The sequence below is a fragment of the Aethalodelphis obliquidens genome, unplaced genomic scaffold (assembly GCF_003676395.1).
Source record: "Aethalodelphis obliquidens isolate GAN/ISIS:26980383/991018 unplaced genomic scaffold, ASM367639v1 scaffold16, whole genome shotgun sequence".
NCBI lineage: Eukaryota > Metazoa > Chordata > Mammalia > Artiodactyla > Delphinidae > Aethalodelphis > Aethalodelphis obliquidens.
Window position 1 is genome coordinate 33,876,118 of NW_020837960.1, and position 21,548 is coordinate 33,897,665.

General features: G+C 40.6%; 1 protein-coding gene across 13 annotated transcripts in view; it reads left to right on the forward strand.

The window, feature by feature from the left end:
* The window catches only part of PSPC1 (paraspeckle component 1), a 107,893-nt gene continuing 86,345 nt past the window's right edge, over nt 1–21,548 (forward strand). For 12 of the 13 annotated variants that reach the window (XR_003434884.1, XR_003434889.1, XR_003434880.1 and 9 more), the window contains exons 1-4: nt 23–519; nt 6,502–6,803; nt 13,521–13,616; nt 16,792–16,988. Coding sequence is in view for 1 of the 13 variants with exons in the window: in XM_027116765.1 (XP_026972566.1) it covers nt 160–519; nt 6,502–6,803; nt 13,521–13,616; nt 16,792–16,988 (955 nt within the window). In the remaining 12 variants the exon portion in view is untranslated. Of the gene's footprint in view, nt 520–6,501; nt 6,804–13,520; nt 13,617–16,791; nt 16,989–21,548 lie in introns of all 13 variants that reach the window. The other variant, XM_027116765.1, reaches the window with a different exon arrangement.

A 21,548-nucleotide genomic window follows, 5' to 3' on the forward strand; every position in this document is an offset into this window, starting at 1 on the left:
GCGGCTGTGGCGGCGCCATCTTGGGCGAGCGGCCGGGGCGTGAGTGCGGGCGGCGAGCTGGCGGCGTACCCGAGCGCGTCCTTCCCGACCCCGGTTCCGTGCGCGGACATCGACACGCAGGTCGAGCTCTAGGCCGGGTCCGGGGGGGCACGCGCTGAGATGATGCTGAGAGGAAACCTGAAGCAAGTGCGCATCGAGAAGAACCCGGCGCGCCTCCGCGCTCTAGAGTCGGCGGCCGGCGAGGGCGAGCCGGCGGCCATGGCGCTCGCCCTTCCCGGCGAGCCGCCCGCGCCCGCCGTGCCCGCCGAGGACCGGCCGGCCGAGGAGGGCGGCTTCACCATCGACATCAAGAGCTTCCTCAAGCCGGGCGAGAAGACATACACGCAGCGCTGCCGCCTCTTCGTGGGGAACCTGCCCACGGACATCACCGAGGACGACTTCAAGCGGCTGTTTGAGCGCTACGGCGAGCCCAGCGAGGTGTTCATCAACCGCGACCGCGGCTTCGGCTTCATCCGCCTGGTGAGGGGCGGACGGGGGCGGGGCGCGGGGCCGCGAGGGCCGAGAGGTCATCCCTTCCTCCCCTCCCTTCCTCTCCCTCCCCTCCCCTTCCCTTCTTTCCCTCCCCTCCCTCCCCTCCTCTCCCCTCCTCTCCCTCCCCTCCTCTCCCCTCCCCTCCCTTTGCCTCCCCTCCGTCCCCTCGTCTCCTCCCCTCCCTTCGTCTCCCCTCCCCTCGTCTCCCCCCCCTCCCCTCGTCTCCCCTCCCCTCGTCTCCCCTCGTATCCCCTCCCCTCGTATCCCTTCTCCTCCCCTCTCCTCAGCGCGTGCCTCGTGCTTCCTACGGGGACTTACTGCTATTTTATGTCCCGCTTATACATTGTGATACTAGAATAGCACATATTTTACCCCTTTTCAGTCTAAACCTTAATGGGTTTTCCGACATCATGCATAAACTGTGCCTCCCTGATTATCTTTAAAAGAAATTTGAGCGGTGAGAGTTTACACTTACAGGACAAAAGAGCTACTTTATTAGGTTTTTCTATGTGCTTTGTGTTCACAGTGTCACTTATACAGCATTAATGTAATTCGTGTTTAGATGGATTTTGTTTTCCCCAACAGAATATCTTTCTTAGAGGGAGGCCGCTTTATATAAATAAGTGGGTTTTGTGTCTTTTGTCTTTCTAGTTTGATCCTCAAATTTTATGTTCATTGCAGTTTCCCGAAGCTTTCTTTTTGGAACTTAAACTTTCAAAATCGAGTTCTCTCCGTGAGTAGACAAAGGCAGAATTTTAATACGTAGAGAAAACTGATTATAATTCAGTGACACTAGTATTAGGGAGAACATTTGAAGATCTAAATGTCTTCAAGAGAAGGGTTAGACATTTTCTTAAAATTCAAGTTTAATAATTGGCATTTTGAACATGAAATTATAAGTATGTTTAATTATCCTTTGGACATTAGAGAAACAGCCTTTCACTTGCTAAAATTATTTTTAACGTAAATCCAAAACTTATCTTAAAATAAAGGAAGTTAGACTTTTAGGCTTCTACAATAACGTATTATAGGCAACTTTTAGTAAACTTTCCAGAAGGGTGTTATTTAACATTTTAACCATCTTTGGCCTCTGGCACCATCTTGTTCTATTTTGAAGTTGATATTCTGGAGGAAGAATGGTAAGGCTGAATTTCCCTGTTCTGGAAGCCTTATACTTAAGCCAATAAACATTTCTTTTTTGATGTGGAAAAATCTTTTTCCTTCCTAATTTTAAAGCTACTAAAAATTCTTTCTCCCTCAGTGTGTCTGCACTGTCCAATAGAATAGCCACTGGTCGTATGTGAGTGTTCAGCACTTGCAATGTGCCTATTGCGGCCGAGGAGTTGACTTTTAAATTTTATTTATTCTTAATTAATTTATTTTTGTAATTTATTTTTTTCTCAGTTTCCCCATGTTTATTTTTAATTCTTTTTCACACCCACTGTATTTTTATTCTTAATTTAAATAGCCACATGTGGTTTGTGGCTACCGTATTGGAAAATACAGGTCCTTGCTTTTCTTTTCTTTAAGAAAATTATCTGTGGGATTATGAAATGGGGAGGTGAGAAGGGCTGCTGTTGTCTGCTCCTTTGAGATATGCTCCTAGACTCCATCACCCTAAATTTTTGTGTAGGAATGTTAAAAATTTGTCAGTTGGAAATTAGAATTTAGTTTATGAGATTTACTTCATGGATAATTTTACCGTTTAACCTGAACTCTGTGTTTAACAGGTGTATTTAAGAGCTTTAAATATTTCTGAGTTATGTATTTTTTTCTCCTTAGAAAAATCATAGTGCATACCTGATCTGAATATAAGTAATCGTATGGTGGCTGTAGTGTGTACTGGTGGTGTAGTGGCTCTAAAATAGTGGTATAATTTGATCTGATTTGTGTTTTTAGGAATTCTTTTTACTTGTTAAGTAGTTAATATTTAATTTATTTCTAGTTAATTGTAGTTTTCCAGTTAATTGATGAGGTGAGGCAACATTTTTTTGTTGTTGTTGTTTTTTTTTTTTTTGCGGTACGCGGGCCTCTCACTGTTGTGGCCTCTCCCGTTGTGGAGCACAGGCTCCGGACGCGCAGGCTCAGCGGCCATGGCTCACGGGCCCAGCTGCTCCGCGGCATGTGGGATCCTCCCGAACCGGGGCACGAACCCGCGTCCCCTGCATCGGCAGGCAGGCGGACTCTCAACCACTGCGCCACCAGGGAAGCCCGAGGCAACATTTTTGAGATGGTGTAGGGTCAGCATTCCTTGTATGTAATGGTGGGGAAAAGAATATAAGTGGCAGCTACTCGTGAGGTTCTAACCCATATTGTTGAGTCCATGGTACATGAGCGATGAGAAACACTGTGTGTATTTTGGACACATTTTGTGGAATTTTAGACCCAGACGCTGCTTTTTAGGTTTTGGATGGTTACTGACAATTTAGATTGGACAAATTTACTGAAAAGTTGTAGTTCATTTTAAAGCAAGCTTACTGTAGTTAAAACTGTCATTAGTTTGACTGGAACTTGGTTTCTGCTTTTATTTTCCCCTACTTTTAGCTTTAGTAAACCAGATTTCTGGAGCAGTGATTCACAAAAGTGTGGTTGGTCCCCGTCCAGTAACTTCAGATCTCTTCCTAGTGTAAGCAGAAGTCCACTTAAATGATTTTCCCTGCCATTCATGCTAGCAATGCTGACCCTAAACCATCTCAAAAATTGTTAACTGGGAATTTGTTAGAGAAGCAAATTTTAGGGCCCCACCCTTGATCTACTGAATCAGAAAATTTGGGGTTGGGGCCCAGCAATTTTAGGATTTAACCACCCTTCCGTGTTATTCTGATACTTGTTAAAGTTTGAGAACCATTGTTCTAATTAAAGAATTAAAATCAACTGAATTTACTTTTAGTCAGTCACTGGGGACTAAACCCCCTCCTCTAGTGCTTTTTTATGTTTAATTATGAAATGATATGTGCTTCTTATAGATCGTTGAAATATTAGAGGAGACGTAGCAGAGAATGTAATGGGCCTGCCCAGCATATAGTTTGAAGTCATCTTTTATTTCAGGGACATTCTCTTTTCTTTTTTTTCAGAGACATTCTGTTAATTACAATTCTAACATTAGCAGATCTTCCCTACCTTAGTACATTTAGTAAAGATGATCACTGTTAAACATTGTGTAATTTTTCCATAAAAATCAAATTGTACCATACACATTGTATTGTGCTTTGAGTTTTTTATTTAATGTAAACATCTTCAACATCTTTTCATGGCACTAGATTCTTTTTAAGGACCACATTGTATTTCACAGTATGAATGTACTGCAGGCTACTTAAGCAACTTTACTGAATGACTACAAGGATTTTTTCATTTTGCGTCAGTGTATTTCCTTATACTTATTAACTTATTAGTACTCTTGCGGTGGGGAATTTTCACCATTAGTAAACAGTGGGAGAAAAGATCTTGTGCTTTGGAAAGAGCTGTTGGAAAGTGAAAGTGGAGCCAGTGGAAATCATTAGACCCTAGTTGAAGCAGTCTCTGTCTTGGGGTAGTCACTTCAGTTTCTTTTTGTTTTTTGTATTCCTTTCAGTTAAGAACCTGTAGTTTACGTTTTATGAACAGTGATGCAGAGATACCAGCTGGAAGGCTGTATTTATGGTGTATTGATGGAGGTCGTGAATTTTGTATAGATAGAAATAAGCATTTGTGTGTGATCTTGGGCAGGGTACTTGAACTTTTATAAGCCTGTTTCCCCATATGCGAAGGGAGGATAGTAACAAAACCCACTTCGTTAGATTGTTGGTAAGGATAATGAAAGATAGTGCACACACACGTGTGTGTATATGTGTATATATGGGGGGAGGAATGAATGGCTGGCATGTAATAACCACTTAATAAAAGTTATCTTATTGTCATTATCGGGAGCTATGAAGTAAAGAAATCTGGTTCATTTCAAATACATAATTTTAATTGACTTCACAGTTTCTTTGATACACGTTTGGAGCAGTGGTTCTCAAATGGAGTGGTTTTGCTTCCCAGGGGACATTTGGCAATGTCTGGAGACATTTTTGGTGGTCAAACCGGGGGGTGGTTCTACTAGCATAAACGTCCTACAATGCACGGGACAGCCCTCCACGGTAAGAAGTATCTTGCCCCTAATGTCACTAGTGCTGAGGTTGGGGGAACCCTGATGTTAGAACCATTTAAAACCATAAAAAGTATAAACTTTGAAGGTGGACTGTGGCATTGAAAATTCCGGACAGCATAAACATTTTATTTGGCCAGAAAGTATTAAAAATTGAATTTGTTGTCAACAGTAAAAAAGTACTTGATTTAACATAAAAATGGAGATTTCTTGCTCATCCTGAAAAAAAGAAGATACGTGACATTGTCACTATGTCTGACTGAATCTGAGCAGGAGATGCCCTCTAGAAACACTTGACAGTTTTACAAAGTCCTCCAGGCTCTCTCTATTCCCCTGCCTGCAAACATACTATTATGAATAATTTCAGAGTATAGAAATGAACATTCATACACTCAACACCTAGATTCTACAGTTAAATTTTGCTGTATTTTTTTTCACATATCTGTATTTCTTATCTCCATCCGTCCATCAGTCGATGACTCTTAAACACTTCAGCATGCTTATCATTAACTAGAGTCCAATATTGTTTTTTAAGGTATTTGAAATCTACATATAATGAAATGCACAAATTTTAAGTGTATGGTTTCATGATTTTAGATCAAGATGTTATCATCACCCCATTAAATTTCCTCACGTTTCTTCCCATTCCCAGTTATATGTGTGACAGCATTTTGATTCAAGACTCTGTTCCTAAAATCTGCCTCTCAGAGTTGCTGGATTACATGACATCTTAGCTGCAAAGGACATATCCCTTGTTAGATATTCGTGAAATGTTTGCTGGTACTACTACTACTGTTACTAAGTTAAGAGTAATAAACAGAATGGCTATTTTGAGTATCTATAAAAAGGTTAGTTTCATTTGTCTTTGTAAAATTGGTTCTGTAGGTAGATTTTTGCCTAAGTGCTGTAATTTAAAGCTGTTGTGAACATTTTAGGGATTGAATAAAAAGCTATTGTGACCTTATTCATAAGAAAGTACATTGTACTTTTCTCACAAATGCGTATAAAGCCTCTTTCAGTTTTTGCTGGGAAGTTTTCACAGCACAAGAAGAACATACTTGTAGTAAGTTTACCAGTTTGTTGTTTTAGATGCCTGTTTTATACCAACTTTGAATTCTTCAAGAAGGATGTTCTCTTAACTTGTAGTTTCAGCAATGAACATATTTTCTAGTTTATAATAAGTGTATGTGCACTTTTCTGTATAATGGAGAGAACTCTTTTTTTGGGAGAGAACTCTTATAGCCCATGAATGTGTGTTTGCTTCTCTCACTGTAATGGTGAGAAATGTGTGGCCCATGAAAGTATTTCAGAAGAGGTGATTAATAACACCTGATAGTAGTTTTCTTACAGATAATATAAAAGAAATGGAAATAAAAATGGAAGGGGATTTGTCTGGCATTGGAGAGGCGGTATGCTTTATTAAGATACAAATATCAGAAACATGGAATGTGTAGAGAACTAATATATTTTCAGTAATAGTTTCTAGTAACTGGTAATTGGTCTCAAAAAGTATTATGTGTTTCTTTTAATACATGTAGGAGATTGATAAAAGATATTACTTTGAATATTTAATAGTTGGCAATTTGTTTATGAGTAGATCATCTTTAAGTGATGACTTTTTACACGACATTGAGGTTGGAACTTTCTACTTAAAATGTTTAAAATTAATTATCTTTAAAATATTAATAAAATGCATGTGATACCATCATTGAATGACACAAAAACAGAATGACCTTATCAGTCATTTTCTAAAGCTGCCCAGCTCTCCTCCCTAGAAACAAACCACTATTTAAAATTTTTTGTTACTGTAATTTTTAAAAGGTGATTTTTTTCTTCCTAAAAAGGAGTCCAGAACACTGGCTGAAATTGCAAAAGCAGAGCTGGACGGCACCATTCTGAAGAGCAGACCTCTCCGAATTCGTTTTGCTACACATGGAGCAGCCTTAACTGTCAAGAACCTCTCTCCGGTTGTCTCCAATGAGCTTCTGGAGCAAGCATTTTCCCAGTTTGGTCCAGTAGAGAAAGCTGTGGTTGTCGTGGATGACCGTGGTAGAGCTACAGGAAAAGGCTTTGTGGAATTTGCAGCAAAACCTCCTGCACGAAAGGCTCTGGAGAGATGTGGTGATGGGGCATTCTTGCTAACAACGTGAGTTTAAATGTCTTGTCATTCTTCTGTACAGTTACACATGGGCTTCTCTCTGTTCTCACTTCTTTCTTTGCAGTGCATTCTGTATGTTGTCTTGGCATGTGGTAAGTAGGTGTTGAGTAAATACTCAGTGAATACAAATAGGGTATATTTATGTACCGTCAGGAGTCATACTTTATTCAGACTTCAGTGTACTGATCCGTTCTACATGAATCTCAGGAATGTTTTGTACTACAATTTTTGTTCAATTTACTGAACGTCTATTGTGTGCAAAGCAAAATGTTACATTTAATGAATGAATGATATTTTGATCAACTTTGAAGTATAATTTACATATGTTAAAATGCACCCAATTTTGCATGTAGAGCTCAATGAGTTTTTAAAAATGTATGTATGTAGTCATGTAACCTACTACCACAGTCAAGATATAGAACATTTCCAGCATTCAACAAAAGTTCCTTTGTGTCCTTTTGCAGTTACTCCCCACCTCTTATCCCTGCCTAGACTGCTCTTGATCTTTCTGTTATTATAAATTAGTTGTCTTTTCTTGTATTTCATAGAAATGAAATCATATAGTGTGTGTTCTTTCATGTCTGATTTCTTTTGCTTAGCGTGTTTATGAGATTTCATCCATATCATTGTATCAGTATTTTGTTCCTTTTTATGGCCGAGCTACAACTTTGTCCGGTGACCTGTGGGTGGATGTTCAAGTTGCTTCCAACTACTGGCCATTGTGAATAAAGCTGTTATGAACATTTGTGTACAAAGCTTCTTGTGAACATTATGCTTTCATGTGGCTTGGGTAATACTTAGGAGGAAATGACCATATGTTCAGCTTTATAGGAAACTGCCAACCTGTTTTCCAGAATGTTTGTACCTATTTACATTCCCACCAGCAGCGAATGAGAGGGTTCTAGTTGATCGTGTCCTTACCAGCACTTCGTATTTTCAGCCTTTTAGATACTCTAGTGAGTGTAGTGGTGTCTCATTGTGGTTTAAATTTTATTTTCCTAATGACCAATGATGAGCATCTTTTCAAGTGCTTTTTGGCTATTTTTATGTGTTTTGTGAAATGTCTGTTGACATTTTTTGCCTGTTTTTTAATTGACTTGTTTGTCTTACATTATTAACAGATCTGGGTACAGGTCTGTATTAAGACTATTTCTCCCAGTCTGTGGTTTGCTTTCTAATTTTTTAAATAGTGGTTTTCAAAGGCAGAAGTTTTTATATTTGGTGAAGTCCAGTTTATCAATTTATTTTCTTTCATGCTTTGTTCTTTTTGAATCCTTGTATGATATCTTCACCTTTCCTCAGGTAGCAAAGCTTTCTCTTGTTTTCTTGAGAAATTTTATAGCTTTTTATTTAAACCTGTGATTCGTATTGAGTATGTTGGGAGGTAACAGTTTATTTATTTAACATAGATATCTGGGTTATGGTTCTGGCACCATTAATTGAAAAGATTATGATTTCCCCTTTGTTACCTTTTACCTTTATCAAAAAACTGGAAAAAAAATCTGTACTCTTTTTTCTGTTTAATTGATCAGTATGTCTATTACACCAGTACTGTACTTTCTTAATTGCCTTACCCTAAGCTTTGAAGTCAGATAGCATCATCCAGCTTTATTCCTTTTGCAAAATCGTTCTGTTTATTATCATTTCCTTGTATATCCTTACTGGTTTTAAAATCAGCTTGTCAATAAAAAGGATTCTGCTGGGCCTTTTTTTTTTAAAACATCTTTATTGGAGTATAATTGCTTTACAGTGGTGTGTTAGTTTCTGTGTATAATCTGCTGGGCTTTTGATTGGAATTGCTTTGAGTTTACAGATCATTCTGGGGAACATTAATATCTTCTGTCAACCTTTTCCAATCCACGAAATGTGATGTATCTCTCCATTTACTTAAAAATATTTTAAAGTAATTATGATGGTCATTAAACCTGTTGCCACATTAACATGTCTTTCCTTTCAGTTTGCCCACAAGAAAGCTCTGGATATGCATTCTTACTTAGTCTTCAGACTGAATTTGGTGTAAAAGTTCCTTAGTTGATTACTGAATTGATATCTTTTATCTGATACTGTGCCCACCTCTGGCACTTGTGCTGTTGATTGGGATCATTCAAATATTTTAGGATTTGGGGAATTGGATACAAAGACAGTGTAAAAAAATTGTTTCCTGGCCCCAAGGAGCTTCGTTTGGTGATTTGTAAAGCATTTTTCAGTTTGTTTTTGACAGTTAAGCATTTGTGCGAAAGCTGTTTTATAGCAGATGTAGCATGAATTACAGCTCTGCCAACTTGTTCTCTCAGGGACTTGGCTCTTGTTCCCTTTGCTTAGAGATGCTCTCTCTCCAGATCATCATGGGCCTTGCTCTTGCATTTTATTCACATTTTGCTAAGATGTTATCTCCTCAGGGAAGCTGACTGTTTTATCTTAAAATAGCCTGATGCTTTATTCTCCAATTTATTTTTCTTCATAGCACTTAGTGTTAAGTTGCATGTCTTTCTCCGCGGTAGAATATAAGCTCCACTAGGGCAGGGACTTTGTCCGGCTTAACACTATAATCCTAACATTTGTATTCTAATATTTCTTGGCCACATAGTAAGCTTCTAATAGTTATTTAAAGAGTGAAGGAAGGCAAGGACTAAAGCAGTAGGCAAGGTGTGTGGTTAGTATGTTTTTTCCACTGCAGGCTTTAATTGCTGTTTTTTAAAGTCATAGCCAGGCATTGGTAAATATTTAATTCTCACGGGTAGCTTTTAGAATAATTTATAACAATTTTGAGGGAATGGGCAAGGTGTTGAACATTTTATGTGTCTTATTTCATGGATTTCCAGAACAACACTGGTTATTATTTGTTCCATTTTTCAGGTGAGAAAATTGGCCCAGAGATGTTAAGTAATTTGCTTAAGATTGCACAGCAGATAAATGGTGGAGTTTAGCCTGATGCCAAATCCTTTGCTTCTTTTTTTTTCTTTTAAGTAAATTTATTTATTTATGGCTGCATTGGGTCTTCGTTGGGGCACACGGGCTTTCTTTAGTTGCGGCGAGCCGGGGCTACTCTTAATTGTGGTGCGTGGGCTTCTCTTTGCTGTGGTTTCTCTTCTTGCGGAGTAGAGGCTCTAGGCGCGTGGGCTCAGTAGTTGTGGCACACAGGCCTAGTTGCTCTGCGGCATGTGGGATCTTATCTTCCAGACCATGGATCAAACCCACGTTCCCTGCGTCGGCAGGTGGATTCGTAACCACTGTGCCACAAGGGAAGTCTCTCCCTTGCTTCTTTTTTTTTTTTTTTTTTTTGCGGTATGCGGGCCTCTCACTGTTGTGGCCTCTCCCGTTGCGGAGCACAGGCTCCGGACGCGCAGGCTCAGCGGCCATGGCTCACCGGCCCAGCCGTTCCGCTGCATGTGGGATCCTCCCAGACCAGGGCACGAACCCGTGTCCCCTGCATCGGCAGGCGGACTCTCAACCACTGCGCCACCAGGGAAGCCCTCCCTTGGTTCTTATACTGTGCTGCAGGTGGAGTGGTTTCTTCTTTCTGTAGACTCTCCTTACTCAGGTCCTTTGTTGTTAAACATTCTCATGGAGCTCAGGATGCTCTTCTCCCTGCTGTTTGAATAGTTGGTCTCAGCTGAAGGGTCGCTTTATGGAGAGGATTTTCTGGACTGCGTTATCTAAAGTGGCGCCTCTGTTATTCTTTCTGACAGCATCGTTTTTTCTTCTTAGGTCTTAAAATGGTTCTTTTGTTTACTCATTTTTTTGGAGGGGGTGGGTCTCTTAGAAGACTTTCAGGGATTGTTTATCATTGTATCCCTAGCCCCAACTGCAGTCTTGGTACCTGTTAGGTAATCAAATACTTACTGATGGACTGACTGTATCTCAGATATCTGAGGTAATACAAGTGATTTATAGGAGTGGTATCACAGGGATTTAGTTTCTAAATGTAGACATCTTGTGTAATCAAAATTTCTCTTGAAAATACCTTTAAATTGTCATAAAATGTTGTATACTACACATGCCTTTAGGTAAATGACCTTGTACACAGTATATATAATGATTACCACACAGTGTGCAAAACTATGTGTAAATTATATGTCTGTGCTGTTTTGAAATTACAAAAGAGGCAGAAAAATAGAAAAAAGGGGAAATTAAAAAGCTTCACCTATGATAATAAAGGTATGTCCACATCTTTAAACATTAGAATCACACCTAGAGCAGCAGAGGTGCTCATGCCTGGAGCTCACAGGAATTGGGGAGGCATAATGATAGGTGCTCACTTTTCAAATTTTTTTCCCTTTCCCTTTTTTCTTTGGTTTGTTTTTTTAAAGATCATTTCAGGTTAACTTCAATGAAGATATAGTGGTCTGTTCTTACTATTTTCCAACTGATACCCTAAAGATGATGTTGGAGTTGCTTCCTTAGAAGGAGGAAAAAGTGTACGTTTTAATTTCAGTTTAGAGAAAGATATTTTCCCTTTAAAACAATCCTTTAATGTTAATATAAATGTTATCTTCACTCACTGATTGTTAGCATTTTGTCATAGTTTTTTCACTATGTGTACAAATTTGTTTTTTTCTTAGCTAATTCATTTAAGAGTCAGCAGTGGATACATACTTGACCCCTGATTACAGTACTTGGCATGTATCTTCTATGAATAAAGCCACAATATAATTGTCACACTGAGGAAACAATGTTTATCCAATATTTTTATTTAATATTGAATATTAAAGTTTAATTTTAATTGAATATTATGTTTCCCCATTGCCTAGTAATGTGTTTTATAACTTATTTTTTGCAATCAAAGATCACACATTGAATTTATTTACATCTGTTATTTCCTTTTATCTGTTTTAGCTCCCCAAATGACAAAAATGTCAGTGTTATGACATTGGCATTATTATTTTTTTAAATTTTATTTATTTGTTTTTGGCTGCGTTGGGTCTTCGTTGCTGCCCGTGGGCTTTCTCTAGTTGCGGCGAGCAGGGGCTACTGTTCGTTGTGGTGCGCAGGCTTCTCATTGTGGTGGCTTCTTTTGTTGTGGAGCACAGGTTCTAGGCATGTGGACTTAAGTAGTTGTGGCGCGTGGGCTCAGTAGTTGTGGCTTGCAGGCAGGCTCTAGAGTGCAGGCTCAGTAGTTGTGGCATGCGGGCTCAGTAATTGTGGCTCACAGGCTCAGTAGTTGGGGTGCAAGGGCCTAGTTACTCCGTGGCACGTGGGATCTTCCCAGACCAGGGCTCGATCCCATGTCCCCTGCATTGGTAGGTGGATTCTTAACCACTGTGTTACAGGGGAAGCCCCAGTACATTTTCCTCTTGAGGTCTCTTCTGATTTTTGTCTAGGGTGGTGGTGGCCTCGTGGTGTTGAAGTGGAGGGTGCAGGTTTCAGTCGTTGCTGGCCTCGGTTCGGGTGTAGTTCTTACCTGGCTCTATTACTCTTCGAATGTTTGTGGCCCTGCCAAGGCTTCCAGTGGTTAAGTGGTCCATATAGTGCATCTTCTTCATTTTGTCCCTGGGCCCCTTTGGGTGCTCTCAGAATACTAGATCTTCCTATGGGCTGGGTGGGTTCAGGAGTTCTTGGCTGCTTTCTCACACCTCACTGGGTTATGTGTACTCTTGGAGGCTGTGTTTACTTATTCTTTCTTATGTTTCTGTTTTTACATGTTGGACACGAGATCTCACCCTGGAAAATGAGGCCTGTGAGTCCCTTTTCTTTTGGGTTCCCACGCATTTTATCTGAGGTTTCTAATCTCGCTGTCTTCATCACCCCAAGGTATTCCACATCTGCTTCTAATTCATTTTCTCTCTAAAATGTCTTCATTAGCCCAGGAATAACTTTATAAATAACCGATTTATATCTTTCCTTTCCCTACAGTGGAGGATTTAGTCTCTTAATCTCTGGACCTTTATTTATTTGTAAAGGGAAGCATTCTGAACTGCGAAAGCCCTTTCACCTCTCTAGCTCCTCTGTTAACACCTCAAAAATTAACCGTGACTTTTTTGTCTCTGAAGCATCTCTGTTCAGAAGGCAGTATAAATAGATTTTAGTCTGTTTGCATGGTGAGAGACTGATAGCAAGGAAAGTTTTAATATCAGTATATCATCTACTGCAGTTACTTCTCTTTCTTGTCTTTCCTCAGTGAGCTTTCCCTTCCTTTGGAAAACAATAAAGGAGGGTTTCCAGGTCAGATCTGTCATCATCCACTCTTCTTGTCCCCCCACCCCGTTTCCTCCTTGCATGTGTTGCTTCTGGCCCCGCCTCGTTCCCTTTTTCTTGGCTGATAATCTTTTAGGTCTCATTTTGGGTTTTAGAAAGACTTTTCTTTACAAGACCGGTTGGACACAGAGGGAGACTGGCAGGTGGGCAGTGGTGGGAATTTGAGGTGATGGGGTTGGGGGGATGAGGACGACACACACAGAATGAGAGTCAGGTACTCGCTCTTCTGCATTGTGCTTTGTAAAAGTTAACTGCGGTGCTCACGCAGGTTCGTGGTTGATGTATTTTTCTGTCACCTTGAATAGACTCCATTCTCTAAAAATAAACACTCATTTTTGACTTGGACATTCACCTGTGTCTGTGCAGCCAGTGTTTTTGACTGATTTCAGACATTTTACTCAGGAAAGAAAATTTCCAAGTATGTATCTTGGAGTTACTATAAAAGATTTCTAGGAGGACGTTAATTCTTGATACTGTATTAATTCTTATTAATGCTTTTTACCTGTCCAGGACCCCTCGTCCAGTCATTGTGGAGCCCATGGAGCAGTTTGATGATGAAGATGGCTTGCCAGAGAAGCTAATGCAGAAAACTCAGCAGTATCATAAGTAAGATTTTACTAACAAAGATAATTTAGATCTGTGCTCTCAAGGGTATTTATTACTTCACATTTGTAATCGAGTATTGTTGGATTATAAGGTGTGCTGTTTAGTCATACAATCTGGTTAGTAGAGTGGGCTGGTCTACATGGAATGCTAGTTTTCTTGTGTATATTGGTAAAATGTTAACTTGACTTTGAAGTCTCAACTTTTACAACTGGGGCATGGATGGGGTAGGTAAGAGGATACTGTCAGTAGTATTTATGCCAGAGAAACAATGATTTTTTTTTTTGCGGTACACGGGCCTCTCACTGTTGTGGCCTCTCCCGTTGCGGAACACAGGCTCCAGACGCACAGGCTCAGTGGCCATGGCTCATGGGCCCAGCCGCTCCGCGGCATGTGGGATCTTCCCGGACCAGGGCACGAACCCGCGTCCCCTGCATCGGCAGGCAGACTCTCAACCACTGTGCCACCAGAGAAGCCCTGAATTTTCTTTTTTTGATATTTATTTATTATTTATTTGGTTGCACCGGCTCTTAGTTGTGGCAGGTGGGCTCCTTAGTTGCGGCTCATGGGCTCTTTTAGTTGCTTCTCGGCAGCTCCTTAGTTATGTCATGTGGGCTCCTTAGTTGTGGCATGTGAACTCTTAGTTGTGGCATGCATGTGGGATCTAGTTCCCTGACCAGGGATCGAACCTGGGCCCCCTGCATTGGGAGCACGGAGTCTTATCCACTGCACCACCGGGGAAGCCCCAATAAAGAATTTTAGATATGTAAATTTCTGTATTTAGTATGCTTCAGGTGTATTATGAATTAAGAGTTAGGAGACTTTTTGAAATATTTATTTATTTATTTATTTATGGCTGCTTGGGTCTTAGTAGCAGCACATGGGGTCTCGTTGCGGTGTGCGGGCTTCTTTATAGTTGTGGTGCATGGGCTCCAGAGCCCGTGGGCTCCAGAGTGTGTGGACTCTGTAGTTGTGGCACGCAGGCTCTCTAGTTGTGGCACGTGGGCTTCTTGCCCCGCGGCATGTGGTATCCTAGTTCTCCGACCAGGGATCGAACCGGCGTCCCCTGCACTGCAAGGTGGAGTCTTAACCACTGGACCACCAGGGAAGTGCCATGAGTTAGGAGACATTTTGGCAGGGGTGGAGTGGAGAAGGTTCTAGTTAAATAACTTGGCAAAGAGTTAAGAATTTTTCTTAAAGATGAAAAAGAAAAATAGCCTGTTTTCAAAATGTTATATGTTATTCTTTTTGAATTACTTTTCACTCAGTGTGATTCAGATATTTTTGCATAAGTGGCCTGTATGAATATGTTGTATTGTTCTTAACCAGTCACTCATTTATTATAGTAAATAAAACTGTAATGGACTTCCCTGGCGGTCCAGTGGTTAAGACTGTGCTTGCAAAGCAGGAGGTGTGGGTTTGATCATCTCTGGTTGGGGAACTAAGATCCCACATGCTGCATGGAGTGGCCCAAAAGAAAAAAACAAAAAACCTGTAATATTTGCATGCATGAGTTCAACAAATATTGGAATGCCTTTGTGCTAGGCACTGTTCTTGGTCCTGCCAGTGCAACTTAGAACTGTTTTTGCCCTCACAATGCTTAACGTTTCTCATGGTGGGGCTATACAATAATTAATGAACCAAAGATTATAAAACATATGAAGTAGCGAAAAATACCATTTAAAACCAAGAAAGTGAGGTATGATGGCTTAGATCAAAGGGTATGCATATTTAACTGTGATTAATACTGCCAGATGGTTCTCCCCAAATACTATACCAATTTATACTTATGAGTGTATGTGTAAAAGTATTTTTCTTTGTCCTGACAGAAGATGGATGTTATGATGTTAAGATTTGATAGTGTAGGCTCAAGATGACATTTTATGCATGTTTTAATGAGCATTCCTTGATTTTAGTGCAGATGGATGTTTTTCCTTGTAGTTGATTTAAATGACAAATATGGGTGCCTCTTATTATTATTTTTAAAATAAATTTAGTTACTTATCTTTGGCTGCATTGGTTCTTTGTTGCTGCACGTGGGCTTTCTCTAGTTGCGGCCAGCGGGGGCTGCTCTTCGTTGCAGTATGCAGGCTTCCATGGCAGTGGCTTTTCGTGTTGCATGGCACGGGCCTTAGGCGTGTGGGCTTCACTAGTTGTGGCTTGCAGGCTCTAGAGCGCAGGCTCAGTAGCTGTGGTGCATGGACTTAGTTGTTCCACGGCACGTGGGGTCTTCCTGGACCAGGACTCCATCCCATGTTCCCTGCATTGGCAGGAGGATTCTTCACCACTGTGCCACCAGGGAAGTCCCACAGCTGTTTCTTGTCACTACATTTTCCCTCTGTGACAACCTCTCCCTTTATCTCCCAACTTTGTCCCATCCACCATCTTCCCCTCCCCACCCCAAAATAAAAGTTAAAATTTGTGATTGCATGCCATCTGTACTTTTATTGATGAGTGAGAATTATGTTCTTATCAGTACTTTTGAATAACTGAAGAATTTCTTTGACTGTCAGGTACATTCACAGGTCTTAAATTTTTTCGGTCATTTATTCATTCATTCAAAGAAATAAATACTAAATGTGTACAATGTGCTAGGTATGTCTAGGTACTTAGTTACAGTTACAGTGGTTAATAGAAATTTCATGTACTCATTGAGTTTATAGTCTAGCAAGGCAAACAAGTATTAAGCCAGTTGTAGTAAATTAGGCCTACAGTTTTTGGCCTAGCCAATGAACCTGGTACATAACAGTTAACTGTATCTGCTTGTATTACTATCCCTAAAAGTTATACTTTTAGAGAGAAAAATCTGACTTCAGCCAATTAACTTAAGGGACACTTGAGTCATATGTTGCAGACTACCTTATATAAAATTGTTGAGTGAAAACCAGGAAGGCCTTATTGGAGTTGTTAATTAGGGGAGTGCAGATTGTAGCATCAGATTGCCTAGGTTTGAATCCTGGTGCCCTTACTAATTAGTTGGGCATCTTTGGGCAGTTTCTCAAACTTAGGCTTGTTAAAACCTGCTTGACAATGTTGCCGTGATATATTTCACGGAGGGTACTTGTCAACAGTGCCATGAACATTGTAATAGCTCAGTGAATGGTAGTGTTTGTTGTTCTTACATGTCATTTTACCTTTGAAACATAACATTTCTGTGTGTCTTTCCTTGTAAACTTAGGGAAAGAGAACAGCCGCCGCGTTTTGCTCAGCCTGGGACATTTGAATTTGAGTATGCATCTCGCTGGAAGGCTCTGGATGAAATGGAGAAGCAGCAGCGCGAGCAGGTTGATAGAAACATCCGAGAAGCCAAAGAGAAACTGGAGGCGGAAATGGAAGCGGCCCGGCACGAGCACCAGCTGATGCTCATGCGGCAAGGTAAGACGCGTTTCCGTGTAGGTGTCCCCGTTGACACCTATTACTAAGTCGCTAGTTAGGGGTTTAGAGACAGTTGAAACTGAAAATGCTAGAAAGAAACATTTCACTTCTCTGAGAGAACTTCCTTAGGAAAAAAAACTTACTAAAAATAAGTTACCTACATAAATAGTATTGTTGGAGGTGATTAAGGTTGTTAACTTTTGCCAGAAGTGAGTACATGTTTCTGCTGGCAAAGAGAAGCCCAGTGGGGTGATTCTTGGTATGTAGTTGTGGCATAAAGTCACATATCAAGATTTTGTTTGGTGGAAAGAAGAATTATGGCAAATGCTGGCTATTTAAGATTCTTACTACATGTCAGAAGATTTACAGATGGATATTCCTTGGCAGAGATGAAAAAGATTCATGTGTGCTGTTGGGTATGGGAATTGAGGAATACTAAATTCTGAGTATTTGGCAAGAACATTTTAAACACTTGAGGCAGAGCTAACTGAATTTTTAAGAGCACTCATAACAGGTGTTATACATAACATAACATTTACTCGCAGTCATTGGTCAGATACCTAACATGTCAAGCTGCTTAAATATATCTCAGAAGCTTACTTCTTCCCATTCCTGTTTCTAGGTTTCTTTTTATCCCTGTCTATATTGTTTATCTCTACCCTTTCTTCTTTCCTGTTAATTCTCCAAAAAACTTTTTCTGGTTCTTCCTATTACTCATCTTTTCCATTATCTGTAAAATTTTGGATTTCTTTTTTTAAAAATTATTTATTTATTTATTTTGGCCATGCTGTGCAGCTTGTGGGATCTTCGTTCCCTGACCAGGGATCCAGCCGGTGCCCCCTGCAGTGGAAGCACGCAGTCCTAACCACTGGATCCCCAGGGAATTCCCAAAATTTTGTATTTCTTAAAATAAAGCATCTGATTGCTTTCTATTTTGCTCTTAAATTTTTTGCACTTGTTTTTTTAACTTAGCACTTCAGTAAAGTTCTGTGTACCTTCTCTTGACTGCCCCCAGAGGTCATGGCGCCACAGACAGCTGCCCAGTTTCTGCAGCAGACTTCTTCTTTTTTTAAAAAAATAAATTTATTTATTTATTTATTTATGGCTGCGTTGGGTCTTCGTTGCCGCACGTGGGCTTTCCCTCGTTGTGATGAGTGGGGGCTACTCTTCATTGTGGTGCGTGGGCTTCTCACTGCGGTGGCTTCTCTTGTTGCAGAGCACGGGCTCTAGGCACATGGGCTTCGGTAGTTGTGGCACATGGGCTCAGTAGTTGTGGCTTGCGGGCTCTAGAGCGCAGGCTCAGTAGTTGCTGCATTGGCAGGCGGATTCTTAACCATTGTGCCACCAGGGAAGTCCCTAAAGTATTCTTTATACTAGAGCCAGTATTTCTTTAAAAGGTGAAAATTTGATCATCATTCATCTGTAAATCTTTTTGGTAGATTCTCATTTCCTTTTGGGTAAAATCCAGGTTAGTTTTTTTTTTTTTTTTTTTTTAACTGTTCAGTAAATGTTTATTGAGCAATTGAGCAATTACGGTCAAGTCACTGAATAACTGCGTTGATGCTAAATAAGTTAAAACAAACTCAGCAAACGCTAGAAACTAGTCAGACATTTCTGGTTTCATTTGGACCCTAAACCTAGCGTTTCTGTAAACTGTAAAATACTCTTTTTCTAATAAAATTGAAGTCATTCATATCATATACTAATATGCTTAAACTAGTTACGTTTATACTAGGTCTCTTGCAGAAATTTGAAAATTGTTATCTAAGATAAAGTTTTAGAATCATAGGCTGCTTAGACCTGGAAGAGAGAGCTTCAAGTTTATCCAGCCTTAGATTTTATGATTCAAAAATTTGGCCAGGGACTTCCCTGGTGGTCCAGTGGTTAAGACTCTGCTCTTCCACTACAGGGGGCCCGGGTTCAATACCTGGTCGGGGAACTAAGATCCCTCATGCTGCCCCTCATGGCCAAAAAAAAAAAAAAAAAAAAAAATGGCTACACACCAGAATCTACTGGGAAATTAAAAAAATTTTAATTTCCCAGGCCTCATGGTTGCTCTAGCACTTCTGTCGAGTATGAATTGTTCTCAGCTCTTAGCCTGGCATGCACTTTGCCACTTTATTTTCCTGCTATCTATGGTCATGCCATAGTTAGGAAAAAACATTGATTAGATGTGTAAGCATTTGTGCTGAAAGATATTTGTTGCTGCTACGAACAGGCAGTAGTGTAACAGTCATTACTTGAACCCATATTGAATGTTGGTTGTAGAAGACACCATGTGAGGTACTGAGGATGTAGTGATGACAAAGAACAACATTTCTTTAGGCCTCGTAGAGCTCTTGTGAGCTCTTAGAAAACTTTGCCTCACCCCTAAGGGAGTTTTGACTTTTGAAGCAGAGTAATTTTGTAGTTATTTCCTATGAGCTTTCATTTTATTGCTTTTTGTGTGCTTATTTATAACCCATGTTAACAGTTTTTGGTTTATAATATTAGAAAAGCACATTGCTTATTGTATCTTAGTCCTTGCTTCTGGGTTTACTTCTCCTGAAGTACATCCTGTATTTCAGCAAAAGTCTGCAGGTGATAAATTCGTTTCAGTGTTAGTTTGTTTAAAAAAAAAAAATTTACAATCTTCTCTTTTGTTCTACAATTTTATATTTTATCGAGCGCTTCTAAGGGTGTATTCAGGTTGGGGAGCAACTTGAAGTAATCTTAGTTCTTTGGCTCTGCAGAGACACAGGGCTTTCTAGTTCACCTATCTTGGAAATGGAAAGCTCAGACAGCACAGAAAACTGTCCTTTTCCCTGGCCCCGCCTTCTGCTTTCTTATAGGAGTCACTGTTTCTTCTGTATTTTAAGTTTCTTCTGTATCCTTTAATGAAAAAAAATCATGCATATGTCAGTAGATGTGTGTGTGTGTGTGTGTGTATTTATTTATAACCAAGAAGATCTTTTTTGCTTCTTGCTATTTTACTTTCTGTATAAGTGTGTACGTATAGATCTGCTTCATTTTTTAAATGGCTTAATGATACTCTGTTAAATGGCTATAATTAGTTTTGCTCATCCTCTTTTTTTTTTGCGGTACGCGGGCCTCTCGCTGTTGTGGCCTCTCCCATTGTGGAGCACAGGCTCTGGACGCGCAGGCTCAGCGGCCATGGCTCACGGGCCCAGCCGCTTCGCGGCATGTGGGATCTTCCCGGACCGGGGCACGAGCCCATGTCCCCTGCATCGGCAGGCGGACTCAACCACTGTGCCACCAGGGAAGCCCTGCTTATCCTGTTTTAATTGATGTCTAGTTCTCTTTCCAGCTTGTTAGTAAAAACAGTGTTGCAGTCAATATGTATTTATCTTAGCAAATTTTTGTAAATGTTGATTTCTTACTGGACACACCAGTTCCTTTTAACAATTGCTTCATTTCTATTTTACTGCTGTTTGTGTAGTCCTTTCTAGATCCAAATCCCATTATACTTAATACAGGTTATTTTTTTGCTTCACTATCTGTTTTTTGTTCTTTGGTGTTTTTTGTGGTACGCGGGCCTCTCACTGTTGTGGCCTCTTCCGTTGCAGAGCACAGGCTCCGGACACGCAGGCTCAACTGCCATGGCTCTCGGGCCTAGCTGCTCCGTGGCATCCTCCCATACCGGGGCACGAACCCGTGTCCCCTGCATTGGCAGGCGGACTCTCAACCACTGCGCCACCAGGGAAGCCCAGGATTTCCTTTTCTGATGGTTGAATAATATTCCAATGTGTGTGTCTATATTTCTGTATACCGCATTTTTTGTGTGTGTACATTATGTGTCTGTATGTACACAACCACATCTTTATCCATTCATTTGTTGATAGACATTAGTTTGTTTCCATTACCTTGGCTGTTGTGAATAGTGCAACGGACAATGGAAGTGCAAATGTGTCTTTGAGACCCTGTTTTCTTTTTAATGTTCCTTAACCGTAGTTCTCACACGTTTCTCACATAATTCTCTCAGCCCTATTTTAAATATGTTGAGTCATGACTTTTCTGTTCATCACTTGATTCTCTGATGTTTATCCTTGTGATTTCTGTCAGAAGGTTCACAGAAACAGTGTTCCTGCATCTTCTAAAACATCCATGGTCTTGTACTTTATAAAAAAATTAATTTATTTTTGGCTGCGTAGGGTCTTCCTTGCTGCGCGCGGGCTTTCTCTAGTTGCTGCTAGCGGGGGCTACTCTTTGTTGCGGTGCACGAGCTTCTCACTGCGGTCGCTTCCCTTGTTGCCGAGCATGGGCTCTAGGCATGCAGGCTTCAGTAGTTGTGGCTTGTGGGCTCTAGAGCGCAGGCTCAGTAGTTGTGGCGTACAGGCTTAGTTGCTCCGTGGCATGTGGGGTCTTCCTGGACCAGGGCTCAAGCCCGTGTCCCCTGCATTGGCAGGTGGATTCTTAACCATTGCGCCACCAGAGAAGTCCTCATGATCTTATACTTTAAACCCTCTCTTGAATGGTGTAAAATTCATGCTTCTTTCTCCCCTTTCTTAAGTACTTGATAGTATGTTTCTGTGGGAAAGTCTGAGATAAACCTGGATTTTT